General features: G+C 51.8%; 2 protein-coding genes across 2 annotated transcripts; both read right to left on the minus strand.

Moving 5' to 3' along the window:
* Positions 1 to 707: 707 nt before the first annotated feature.
* Positions 708 to 7596, minus strand: N7447_005533 (uncharacterized protein; the record flags this gene model as incomplete). The annotated part of the gene is made up of 6 exons (XM_057229795.1): positions 708 to 821; positions 884 to 2545; positions 2602 to 2838; positions 2990 to 6783; positions 7090 to 7203; positions 7497 to 7596. The coding sequence occupies 6 exons, from the start codon at positions 7594 to 7596 to the stop codon at positions 708 to 710; spliced, it is 6021 nt and encodes a 2006-aa protein (XP_057084885.1).
* Positions 7597 to 9253: 1657 nt separating this feature from the next.
* On the minus strand, positions 9254 to 11597 carry N7447_005534 (acetate--CoA ligase; the record flags this gene model as incomplete). Its single annotated transcript, XM_057229796.1, has 6 exons — positions 9254 to 9313; positions 9392 to 9666; positions 9727 to 9856; positions 9909 to 10169; positions 10229 to 11473; positions 11559 to 11597. 6 exons carry the CDS (start codon positions 11595 to 11597, stop codon positions 9254 to 9256), a joined length of 2010 nt encoding a protein of 669 aa, XP_057084886.1.
* Positions 11598 to 13738: the final 2141 nt, after the last annotated feature.

Here is a 13738-nt window from a genome sequence, read left to right on the forward strand (position 1 = left end):
ACGCATTCATTGAACGTATTGGTCTGGTGTGGTACATCCAGCGTGTTATTGCCGACAGGGTCAATCTTGTTCATCCGCGAAACGCGCGAAAGATGGCGATGGGAGCAGGCACGTTGGGATTTAAGAGAGAGAAAAAAAGGTCGGGGTATCCATTGGAGATCCAATCATCGCTGATAATCAATGCATTCCTTGGTGGTAATCAATTCCGTTCCCTATACCTTTCTCGCAATAGACTGAAAGATGTTACATACGTAGCAACTTGGAGACAACATCGAACATGCCATTAATAATATATGAGCACATATACCATGTCACCCTTAAAAACATCCCGATATGCGAGTACGGCGTAACACAACCCGGACTTGTGATGGTTTCCATTTTACTCTTACTTAGGGTTACAACCGATGAGCGGAGCCGTAAGTGATCACAAGGGCATGACTACGAACTATATGATCTTTATTCTGCTACGATGTCTACGCTAGAGAAGGCCAGAATGAATTGATTCAAATAGTAGTTTTCAGCAATAGGGTAGAGTACAATACATGTCATGGGAACCATTTGAGATCATTTGGGGGAACAGAACACGCAGAAAAGTAAAAGAGCAAAACAAAAGAAAAAGATCAGGGTGCTTGGGCTTTGGATAGTTAGTGCCCGCTAATTCCACAATGAACATATGAAAACTAGAACATGATTTCCTTGTCTCAAACTTAATGGCCACCTGCCATGATGACGCCGTAGTACCGACGGCTCATCTCTGCGGTCTGCAGAACGCGAGCGTCGCCAGTCAAGGGTAGGCCCAGGACAGCGGAGGATTCAACACACTGTAGAAAAGTGAAAGTTAGTAAACAAAACCAAGATATTAAGGAAAAGGGAGAGAACTAACATGAACATCCTCGTGCGTAATCCAGCCAGCGACAGCTCGGCTCATCTCCTTAAATGCAACACGCTCCTCCAGTCCTTCCAAGCTGGATCCCTGGACACGATCACCCATTGCAACGAGAGCGGCCACCAAGCGGTTCAGGCGAGTTGGATCACGACGGCCGCTGGTGGCGTTGACCAGGCGGAGGAAATCTTCGTAAACACCGCCGCCAGAGGCCCAGCCGCGCATTTTACGCTCGGGCCCGTCGCCGAAGCCAGAGACCAGAGCCTCGAGGGTACGGTAGTCGCCCTCGATGATGGTGCTTGGACCAACGATGCGACAGAATGTGGCGTGGGCATCGTTCCAGTGCTTGCCGCGAATAAGACAGTCAACCTCACGGGCAGCGTCACCGATGTCGCGAGCATGCAGGGCCTTGGCAACCCAGATCCAGGGCTCGGGAAGCTGGAGCTCAGTGATGAGGTATTGCCATGCTGGGTGGGAGGAGCCGTCGGCGGCGAAGGGTTCGGGGAGTTGAGCGGCGAACTGGGCGAGAGTTTCTTGGACGGCGTGCTTGCGGTCGTTGGCTTGGGAGAGATGCAAGAGAACAAACAGGGCTTGATCAAGTTTTCCGCCTGCGCTGAGTTCGGAAGCGAAGTCCCAGACGAGTTTGTCGGTTTGGCTTTGGTCGATTTTGATAGCCTGGTTCTGCCCGACCGTCGCAGCAAGAACGTGGTGTAGCTGGAAGGAGAGTCGGTTGGACAGACGGTCACCGGAGACGGATTCGGGAAGGAACGATGCCGGGAATTCAATGGGTTGGGCACTGTTGCCTTCAATCGCCGAGAAGGCCTTGAGCAGAACCCAAAGAGGAGATTCGCGCCCAAGGGTATCAGAGCCAGGCTGCGGGACGGCACGTGTACTGGCTTGGTGCGACGGGTGGGGGAAGGCGGGTTCTTGTCCGGTGGCCAAGTCCTCAAGGAACTTGGAGACAGCCACCTCAATTGGCTCATCTTCGGCAGTGCAATACCACAGACGAAGACCAAAGGCCTGGAACCAATCTAGATTAAACCGCTCGGTGAAGCCAAAGCTGGAGGCCCGGTCTTCAAGCGCACCACCCGATTTGCCCTCGCTGCGGAGAGCATTTCCTGCGACCAGTTCGTAAAGGGCTCGCACGGGTTCACTCATCTCCGAGAGTAGGTTGCTTTGACGCCATACATCGATCTGGTTGGCGATGTCGGCCCGTGAGGTAGCATCGCGACCAATCTGTGCGACCACAGTGGCCAGATGAGGATTTTGACTATCGATCAGTGTCTTGCATGCTTCCTCCACTCGGTGCGAACAAATCAAATGAACGGCGCGCTCCACAGGGGAGCGAATCATATCCAGATTCTGGGAGTGCTTTTCACGAATAATTCCCTCCCAAAGACGTGTGAGGCGATCCTTTTTAATCCGGTGCGCAAATTGCTGTCGTAGTCGCACCGGTACACCCGCTGAGATGTCGTCCTCAATATCGTCATTAAAAAGAATGTTAAGAAGCTGCCACACCAAACGCTCTTCCTCCGCCTGGGCACGGGTAGAAGGTGACAGAGGGAACTGCGATAGGTCGACCTTGGCCATGCGAACGAAAGGAGCGCCGTCGATGCGCTGGATAGAGGACTGAAGCCGCTGGACCTCAAGCATTTCTCTGGCCTGAATCATCATCAGTATCAAGTTCAAATAAACACCAACTAAACCACTAAACATACCTCGCCAGATTGGTTGTAAGTCATTACTGCAATATCACGCTCTTCGCTGAAAATGGCGAAACTTTCTTTCCAGGTCTGGGTGACCCCCAAGATTGTATCCTCCATATCGTTTTTCGCGCAGATGAGGGAGTCCATGGGACCCCAACGGGGCTTGAAAGAGTCATGGAAAGCGGCATCGGATTCACTCATTTGTGTTGTATCGCCAGCAAACGTCTTGGGTTGCTTGTTGTAAGGCCACTGCAAGGAAGAATTTTTTTTTAGCTCAGGTTATCGCATTGTTAAACTATCTGACGGGTGATGTGCAATTTCATAGATACATGATGCAGTGACACAGGGGAAAAAACAAAGGGAATGATAATCAGTGTGAACATAAGAAGGGAGTTCTAACCTCAAAGCCCTTTGGTGGTGCCTTAGGAGCCTTCATCGGAGAAGAGGCAGCTTGCTTGCGCGGCTGCTGAAACAAAGAGTTCATAAGATCAATGCTGTTCGTGAAACCTTTCTTGGGAGGGGCTGTCGCAGTGGTTGTGGGAGATTCGTCGTCCACGAGGTTACGATCAATGAAAGCGTTTGCCTGCATTTCACGCAAGGCATCACGGTTCTGCTTGCGAGGGCTGATGGTGCGCTGCAGCTGCTCGGCCCAGTCGCCACTAAGATCGAGCTGAGGCTTTGCAGGGCTGCCAAAGTGTTTTGAGATAGGGTAAGTGGTATCCAGGTCACCGTTGGTGCTCTGGTAGTCGTCCCGCTCCACGGTACGATGAGGAGTCGGAAAGGCACCCGCCATATCCATTTCATCTGCCTCATCTGATCCAACTACCGAATCGCCAGATTGTTGGCTCTCGGTGACGACGTCATCGTCATTCTCAGTAGTTGAACCCGTGGAGCCTTCCTCTAAAAAAGACTCGGTTTCACCCTCAGAAGAATAATCATCCTGCACAGGCATGGCCTGACTAGCGAAAGAGCCAGGAACAAGCTTGCGCTTTTTGAAATCAAAGGTATCATCTTCAACACCAATCATGGAACCGACGAAGGACTCGTCGATGGAGAAAGTGGTGGACTGATCGAAATTTGTGGACTGATCGAAACTCGCGGGGTGGTCGAAGTGAGCCCTGGGGGTAGGGTGGTCAGGTCCCTGGGCACTCATAGTGCTCTGGTCAAGACTCTCACCTTCCTCTTCATCATAGTCAAGCCCATATGTAGTGAAATGGGGCACCTTGAAAACCCAAGTGCCCGTCTCAGTCTCGTAGTTAACGAACTCAGTATCGCCCACCTTCTGCAGACGATCAATGTGTTTGTCGAATAGAGGACCACTAGTGACAGGAGAGTTGCTCTTCCTATCTCTACCACGGGGCCAGGAGTTCTCGATCCGCAGGGTAGACGGCACGTTCAGTCCTTTGCCCCTGGCAGGCTTGACTGATTCATCGGGGTAGACAGTAATCTTGCGCAGACCGATATCCACAATAGTGGAGAAAAGGTTGTCCAGATCAACGGTAGTCAGATCAACAGGGCCGTTGAAAGTGACAGATCCACAGTTCTGACGTCCAACAGTGAAGTCAACGACTTGTCTGAGCTGGTCACGGCTCAACCGGCTAAGCTCGGCACGAGAAGGTTGCATCCAGTACTCACCGGGCCTGGGATCACCGCCAGGGATGAACGTAAGGCGCTTAACGGTAGCACCGTTGGTGGTTTGTGGTGCGCTTTCGGGGACAACAGCAAGGTCGCGGCGGACAGAAGACTCCACCTCAGGACGATCGGTAGTGCCAGCAGCATCGACACCATTGAGGCTACCGCTCTTGCGCACAGACCGGAGGAAGCCAAGCTCCTCGGCAGACGGCTCGGGACTCTTAGGTTCAACGCGAACGAGCTCTCCGCCGTTAACACCGGAAGTATTAGCGTCGAAGCTGACCTTTTTCTTCAGCTTGTCGGCAGACTGAGCAGCATCTTCTCCGTTGGTGAGAAGAGGGGCCGGGGAGGTGCGAGTAGAGGATGAAAGTATTTCATTTCGCAGACCACGGTTGATAGTGAGACGCTTCAGGTTGCTATTACTACGCGCGCTGCCGGCCTGCAGGGCACCGGGAGAAAGAATGCTGTCCGACTCTGGATCGAAGGTCTTGCTGAGGTTGCTAGTGGAGTAACTCTTGCTGAAGGTGCGACCAATGCTGCCATTGACGCTGCCGCGGAGACTGTTACTGCCGCCACTAGCACCTAACAAACTGTTACCAAGGCCGGATGAAGTGCTAGCGTTGCCAGATGGCGAGCCATAGGTAGAGTAAGAGAAACCGTATCCACGCTTGGGAGGAGTGATGAGGCGATTGGCAGCGTTCGGAGTAATTCTGTAGACCGGCAACGGGGTTCGCTGCTTTTGCTTCATGCTGGAAGACAGTGGCGTGGCAAGGGGACCGGGAGCCGATCCACCAGGTGCAGGAAGACCAGAAAAGATGGACTGGCTTCCATACGGGTTTCCATCAAGGAGGGACGCTTGGAAGCTACCAGGGGCAGGCTGAGACTGTTGTCCGGGCATAGAGGCGCCGAAAGAACTGGCGCCTAGGCCGCCTGTCTGCTGTTGCTGGCTTTGACCACCGAAGAGCGAAGAGCCGGCGCCCTGGCCTGTGGTGGTTTGACCACCGCCGAACAAGCCGCCGCCGGTTCCCGTAGTCGAGCCAAAGAGGCCACCGGGCTTCTGCTGCTGTTGGTTCTGTGTGTTGAACAAGCTACTACCGCAAGTGGCTGGCTGGGGCTGGGAGCCACCGAAGCCAGAGAAACCACCTGCGGCGGGTGCTGGGGTAGATCCGAAGAGACCGCCTGGCTTTTGTTGCTGCTGGTTCTGTGCACCGCCAAATAGGCTACTGCCGGTACCAGCTTGCTGATTTTGACCACCAAAGAGTGAGCTACCTGCCTGCTGCTGGGGTTGCTGCTGGGCTCCACCGAAGAGTGAAGATCCAGTAGCTGGAGTAGTGCCAGCGGCGCCGCCGAGCAAGCCTGTCCCAGTTCCCTGTTGCTGGGTGCCTGCGCCAAATCCACCGCCGCCAAACATTGACTTAGGTTGGGTTTGAGCTTGGTTCTGTTGGGCTGCACCGCCGAAACCACCAAAGGCACTTGGTGTTTGCTGCTGAGTACCGCCACCAAAGGGTGAGGCTGTGGCAGTCGAACCTCCGAACGGATTGGCGGCAGTAGTTGTTTGAGTGTTACCGAAACCACCAAAGGCGCTACCGCCGGTTGTCGCGGGGGCGCCAAATGCGGGCTTGGCCTGTTGCTGGTTGTTGGCACCGAACATGGACCCGCCGGTGTTGCCGAAAGCTGATCCAGTACCAGTATTGCTTCCAAAGCCACCAGCAGTCTGTGTGGCTCCACCAAAGAGGGATCCTGACGAAGCTGCAGGAGTAGCTCCACCGCCGAACAAGGAAGTTGCTGGTTTGGCTGCTCCACCGAACAATGGGTTAGATCCAGTGGAGCCGAATCCACCTGCGGTCTGGGTTGAACCGAAGCCGGATGGTGCACTTGTGGCAGCGCCTCCGAATGGAGTGGTGCTAGCGCCAAAGCCGCCAGGAGTAGCTGTAGTATTTTGCTGACCAAATCCACCGGTAGTGGCACCACCGAAAGCGGGAGCGCCAAATCCACCGGCTTGTCCACTGCCATTGCCGAAGCGGCGACCTTGTTGGTAATCCGCTAGACGCAGCTCCTCGAAAGACCATTTATTGTAGGGCTGCATAAAGCAGATGCTTTGATAGTGGTTTGTGGTATTGGCTGAGCTGGTATCCTTCTCAGTCCAGGGGGTGAACGGGGTGCTGCCGGTACCTTCGCAGGTAGGTAAAGCTCCTTGGAAGGCAGTGCCTGAGCCACCAAAGCCCGTGCTGGGGGTTGTAGTGGAAGCGGCAGTAGATCCGAAGCCACCGCTAGTGCCAAATCCGCCAGTGCCCGTAGTCGAAGAGCCAAAGCCCGTGGGCTTGGCACCGCCGAAAAGGCTTCCACCCGCGGGGGTTGCATTGGCATTGGCGCCAAAGCCCCCAGTGGTGCCGGTAGAACCGAATCCCCCACCAGTACCGAAGCCGCCGGTGGTGCCAGCAGTCTGAGTGCCTCCTCCGAAGAGAGATCCGCTGTTAGAAGTGTTGGTGGTGCCGAATCCACCAGGGCGAGTCTGGCCGCCGAAAAGGGCATTAGGTTGTTGCGCTGGAGTAGCTCCGAATCCTGATGAAAAGTCAAAGTTAGTAAACACAATCAATCCTCCAATGAAGCGATGAAACAAGTGCAGATTGATGAAAAGAGGTCCTCGGGCGCATGTCGGCCAAAATGTGGGCAAGTCGCAGTTTAGTGGCGATTCCAGGAGAGGGCCACAAGCGATCACTCCAGGGGGGAACCGAAGAGCAAATCCACAGAGTGCACGTGCGCGATCGTTGCAGAAGGATTTGGATCGCAAGGCTGTGTGATGCGACGGGGGATCTCGCCAGGGAACATCGAGAGAGCCGCGCAAAGCTCAGATGTTTGAGCACGTACCTCCGCCAGTGCCGGAACCAGATCCGAAGCCAGTAGATGTGTTGGAAGCGCCACCGCCGAAGGCACTGGTGCCTGAAGTGCCAGTTCCGAATGGGGAAGCTGTCGAGCCAAAGCCTAGAGGACGGAGGGGATCGCGGTCAGAGAGACTTGGATTCGAAGAAGCCCTTGCATTCCTTATCTTGTTGTGGTGTCGCTAACGCATCCAAACGGTCCACAGGTGGTTTTCGATCGCACGGCGAAGGTTGTTATGTTGATATTCTTTTCGCCTTGCGCGTGGCACCATGGGGGATCGGAATCAGGAGCACCGGTTGTCGAGATAGGGAAAAGTCGAGGACACAAGTAGGAGGGAACACGGGGGTAGGCGAAAATACAAGGGGAATTTGACGAAGGGAATGGGAAAGACCTACCTCCACCAGTGCTGGCGCCTGCTCCAAAGGCAGAGCCAGTGCCAGTGCCAAAGCCGCTGCTTTGGTTGTTCTGGCCGAACCCTCCAAATCCGAAAGACATGATGTCGGTTGGAGTTTGTCGGGTGTTCACGAAGTCATAGGTTGATTGCGCGCAGTTTCAAGAGAGTGCCGATCAATAGAAAGAAGAATTGCGAGCAGGAGAGCGCGGGACGAAGAAAAGAGGGAGAAGACGCGACAGAAAAGGAAGAGTCAAGTTTGCTGGAGACTTGTGTTAGGTAAGGTCCGGGTCACAATGCTCCGTCACGTGATAGCTGCCTAAATCGGATGTCTCCTATGAATGCGGCGCAGAGCAAAGACAATAGACTTGTCTTTGATTTATTTATTGACAAGTGACTCATTGATACTCAATACAGCTCGAGGCGAGATATTATATTGGCTGACCAGTATTGTCAGTCATAAGCGATGCAAAAGTGAGTTGGACTTGATGTATACCCATTTACTTGATTGAGTCTCCTAGGCTTCTCTAGAACTTTATTTTTTCAAGTCTACTATTCATTTCCAAATGATCTTGAATATGTTTCTGTCTACAAAATTTCGAGCCCAATCTGACATTCGACTATATCGACATGATTCAATTTGTATCACAGAAGTTATCCGCCCATATATGCCTAGCACGTAAACGATGTATTCTAGTATTCTCCGGTCAGTAGAATAGCTCCGTATAGTTGCCAATCTCAAAATTTAGAGTGATAATAGCCACGTGCGCATATCAGCTGGTCTCATGCAACAGTTTAGCGTAGACCGTAGACCGCCGGACGCCCACGCGCCGGAGGCTTCCAAGCTTATACCTAGGGACTATAAAAACAGCCATGTTATTGCCCATTCCTTAGTCTTTTAGGCCTTTCAGGGGCGTCAATAAGAGTCAAAAGAGATTTCTTGTTTTCCTGAGATCCGTATTCTCTATGAGAAATCGCAAGCCAGCGCTGTGGCTTGAACTCATTAACCGAGTTAAGATACCGCAGAGGATATGTACGGTACGAGACAACAGGGACTATGTACTACATGTGTAATGATATGTGCATAACACCATGCCGACTGCGTCCAATGAGAGACAGGACAATGCAGGTAACACCCCATTGGGTACGAGCCCATGATATATGATACCGAGGCAAATCGCATAAGAATTTTGTGCTATGGGGTCATACTTGATATTGGAGACAATAGTCATACGATAGTCAACACATACATGTATAGACGATGATTTGTACCTGCTCTACATTAAGCGGGAAACGCATGATTTGGGAAAAAGGTGATGTCTACTACTTTATTCAAGGAAGGGCAGAGATCATTTGGGAAATTATTAGCATACTCTATCTTTTTCGGGGTTTAGGCTATTAACCGCACAGTACAAGCTACGCACCGACCAAGTGCTTTCTGATCGAAACTGACCCCGGTAAACATACAGCCAACCTCAAGAAGAACGTCCATGAAGTACATATGAAGTGCCAAAAAATACTATTCACATCGCTTCTGAGCGAGCCAAGGGAATCTCAAGTACAAGTAGTGATTCTGAAACCGACCAAAAAAAAGAAAGAAAAGAAAACCACCCGCATAGTCAAGTCGAATTGCGCCATGCATGAACCAACTAGACCGAGATCGGGGGTGTATGATCCGCGGAGGACCATCATGCTACTTCCAAAAGTCTCCTGGAATTTTGCTCTCCGACGTCATTATCATCAAATTCATAGACCTTCACTTTACTTTCGGGCGGCGTGAACGGTTTCGATGATCTTGTCCACGACACTGGGATCGGAGAGCTGGAAAGGAAACCCGTTAGCTATTGTTCGGAGTAGACTATTGCAAGTATTATGTTGCTGAGGGAGCGTTGTGCTTACTGTTGATGTATCACCAAGGCTGTCCTCCTCGCCACTGAGAATCTTCCGCAGGATACGGCGCATGATCTTGCCACTACGGGTCTTGGGGAGGTCATCCACGACAAAGACGGCCTTGGGGGCGGCGAAGGGTCCAATGGACTTGCGAACCTGCATAGCAAGGTCCTTGCTGATCTGCTCTGGAGTACCGGTGGTTTCCTTGAGAGCGACAAAGGCATTGACAGCCTGGCCGGTTAGCTCATCAGCGATACCAACGACAGCAGCCTCGGCAACGGCAGCTGTTCATAGTTAGTTTGGGCTCAGTTGGTAATTTCGGAATGTACTGTGGTTGCACTTACGGTGTTCGATAAGAGCGGCCTCGATCTCAGCGGTGGACAGACGATGTCCGGAAACGTTAACGACATCGTCGACACGACCGCGGATCCAGTAGTAGCCGTCGTGATCACGGCCAGCACCGTCTCCGGTGAACTATGTCCGAGTTAGTATAAATCTCGCCAAGTCAGGCTGCGAGGTGTCTTACGTAATAACCCTTGTAAACATTCAAGTAAGTGTCCATGTAACGCTTGTGGGCACCCCACACGGTGCGGGCCATGCTGGGCCAAGGCTGCTTGAAGGCCAAAACACCCTCAACATCGTTGCCAAGGATCTCCTCTCCGGAGACGGGGTCGATAATGGCAGGCTCGATACCGAAGAAGGGCAGGGAAGCACTGCCGGGCTTGGTGGGGGTAATACCGCCGAGAGGGGTGATGACGTTTGAGCCGGTCTCCGTTTGCCAGTATGTCTGTAGATTTCAAAAATTAAAAGTTATTCCAAAAGGTCCAAGGGGAAGGGGAAACGAACGTCGCAGATGTGAGCTTCCTCCTTGCCAACAGACTCGAAGTACCACTTCCAGACTTCGGCCGCAATGGGCTCTCCAACTGAGCCCAGAATACGCAAACTGCGCATCTTGTGGTGAATGTGCTCATCTCCAGCGCGCTTCAACAGACGCAGGGCGGTGGGTGCAACGTAGAATTGCGTGACGTCGTGCTTGTCAATGACATCCCAGTAGCGGGAGAAGTTAGGGTAGGCGGGGGTACTCTCGAACACGACGGTGGCACAGCCAAGCAATAGAGGGGCGTACACGACATAGGTGTGACCAGTAATCCAACCGACATCACCGCCGCAGAAGTAGCGATCATCATCGTGGATATCAAACACGTACTTTCCGGTCATGGCAGCACCGAGTAGGTAGCCGGCAGTGGTGTGCATAACACCCTTGGGCTTGCCAGTTGAACCGGAAGTGTAGAGCAGGAAGAGAGGGTCCTCGGAGCTGACCGACTCAGGGGCGAGGTAGTTGGGGTACTTCTCGACCTCCTCGTGCCACCAAATGTCACGGCCAGCGGTCCAGGGCACCTCGGCACCGGTGCGCTTGTATACCAGCACGGTGTGCACATCGGGGCACTGCTTCATAGCCTCATCCACAATCTTCTTAGTGCCAATAACCTTGCCACCGCGCTTGCCCTCGTCGGAGGTAATGACGACCTTGGAGGCGGCATCCAGAACACGGTCCCGGAGGGAGTCGGAGGAGAAACCAGCGAAGACGACGGAGTGCACGGCACCGATACGCGAGCAAGCCAAGAAAGCGATCACGGCCTCGGGAATCATGGGCAGGTAGATGCCGACCGTGTCACCCTTCTTGACACCACGTTCCTTGAGAGTCCAGGCAACCCGGGACACCTCGCGCATTAGCTCTCCGTAGGTGATCTTGCGGCCCTCATTGGGCTCATCGGCCTCATAAATAATGGCAACCTTATCTGGGTTCTTGAGAGCATGACGATCGACACAGTTGTAAGATGCGTTCAAGCGACCTTCGACGAACCAGGCATTGTCGCCATTCTCGAACGAGCCGTGGTGTGTGGTTTCAAAGTCCTTGTCGAATGTGAGGAGCTCGCGGGCCATGCGGGCCCAGAAAGTGTCGGGGCTCTTGATTGATTCTTCATAAAGCTTGTTGTACTCGTCGATGTCCTTAAGGTGGGTGCCGGTGGGGTGCTTATCGTGGAACGCCTTGGGGACGTGGAAAGTATCGACCTCGTGTGCCTCGTGCACCTATAATTACCAGCTGTTAGCCTATGATCCTGTGATCACCAGAGCTGCGGGGGTCTGGTCCGGTCAGGAGGTGGGTGATTCTTACCACTGCAGGCTTGGGAGGCGTAATAGGGCCGTCCGACATGATTGCGGGGTCCAATGGAAGTGATCAATGCAAAATAAGGTATATAAGAAATCCTGTGCGAGACCGGATGTTAGAGGAAATAAGTTGCGAAATGTCCGGAATAGGGAAATGAGAGAGCAAGGTGGGATGAGCTCTTGAATGCAGATAGTGGGGGCAAGACAACTTACTCAGATTATAAGTTATAAAGTGTTATCAACAAACAGTTATAGTAATTAGAGAAGAAAAAAAAAAGAAGATCCAAGAGGGGATTCACGACAATATTAGTAGTCCAGCTTTCCCGGGTGGATGTGCCACTTCCCTTGGGGCTTTCCACGTCGGTGGTCCGTGCACTTACAATAAATTACCCCAAATACCACTCTATCAAGCCGCCTATAAACATATGCATAGTACAAATTTTATCCATTTCGATCCTCGAATCAGGAAATGAGATACATTCTCAATACCCAATTCAAGCATAAAGCCCATTTCATTGCAAGTATCACCTATAAGTTTGGGTTCGGCCATGCGGGGGGTTGACATCCCTTCCGTTGCTCCGGGGTAAGCTGCCCCTCCAATATTTTGACTAAGATCATGCCCGCCACCTTATTGGGGCGTTTCATGTCGGGAAGAAACGCTAGTTCAACCGACCGCATCCCAGCTGTGCCGCATTGAACCCTTTGTCCGAGTCCAATAGGCGGGGGGCTATAATCTTGGCTTAGCCAAGGGCCAAGGTCCGGGGATGTTCACGGGCCAGGGGAGAGCGGGCCACAGGAGACCTGCAAGTCAGATATTCATGAGATACAAGCGTATGCTCGAGCCCCTCAATCAAGGCCTTTCCGGATTCGAATATTTGGGGTTCTCCATACTCTGTACGAAGTACATTATGCATAAAAAGTGTATTCCCCCATATTTTACTCCGTACTATGTTAGAACTCATATTGTTGATGTATCATACTATGATGATGTCAAGGCATGTTCGGACCGAACTTCCATATCCATCTATTCGCCATCATGGAGGCTCTCGCCGTGCCGGATCGCCGACCTCGGGACCTCGACTGCGGGGTGGATGAGTAAGCGACGGCCTCTAGGGATGAACCGTGTCCTTTTGTGTTGGCGCTGTTGATCTGATGATCAGTACATAGTCTTGAACTTTATAAGATGGCATGCACAGATACATAGAGTCCAAGGTATACTTGATGTTATCAGAGCCACATGGATCCACTGTTCAATTACGCTCTCTGTATTTACCTTTAATTTACTTCCCTTATACAGAGCTTCGTGGATATTGTGGGGAGTAATATGAGTGTGGGACAAAAAGGGGGTTGCCGGGTTGCTTGTGTCTTACCTACGTACTTTTTAGTTCTTAAAGTTACATTGGTGGAAATATTTCGATATAGAAATGATCTTTGAATCTGAAACAGTCCAAGGTTTAGGAGTTTTATCCTTTCTCTTAGCACCGGTTAGGTTGTAGCCTTAGGTTGTGTACATTGACGGCATCTTCGCCCCTCTGTAACTGCACGAAGATCAGTGGAATGTGAAATACGAAGTCAACCCCGTGAACACACTGCATCTGCTGTGCAAAAAAAAAAAAAAAAAAGAGTTGTTCAATATCCACCTTTTCCCACTCGTTTCCCAACAAAAAAAACGAGTGATCCAGCCTGGACCCAAGGCCTGTACACCGGGGGATCCGACGGGGTATTAAGCCGTATTTGTCCTATTTACAGTAGTACGATCGTTGAATTGCAACGGGAAGAAAGCCCAGACTCTGCCCAATGGGGACAATCGAATTTTCGATAACAAAAGATTATTGTGGGACGAGTCATTAGGGAGTGAAAGAGGACCGAGAAAAGACCGCATTAACTCCATGCTTTACTCGATAGTCCCCCAACAAAATATTGCAATTTCCAATTCCACACTGGGGAAACGGCCTATATAATCTGTTGAGAGAAGAATATATTACGCGTCAAACCCTTCCAGTACGGTTTAAAATAATACAAGCGCTAACACCATGCTACCCTTGTCGTTACATTTACCTAGACTAGCGCGTTGGATTGCATGACTTTTAGACCAGGGGCATAAACTGGAGACCGTTGCCAATTAAGAAAGAACGCTAGACCGCTACATGCTTAGTTTTCGGCTGCTTTAAGTAGGTGGGTTCGAGT

This window comes from Penicillium robsamsonii (genome assembly GCF_028829455.1).
Source record: "Penicillium robsamsonii strain IBT 29466 chromosome Unknown utg000003l_segment0_segment0, whole genome shotgun sequence".
NCBI lineage: Eukaryota > Fungi > Ascomycota > Eurotiomycetes > Eurotiales > Aspergillaceae > Penicillium > Penicillium robsamsonii.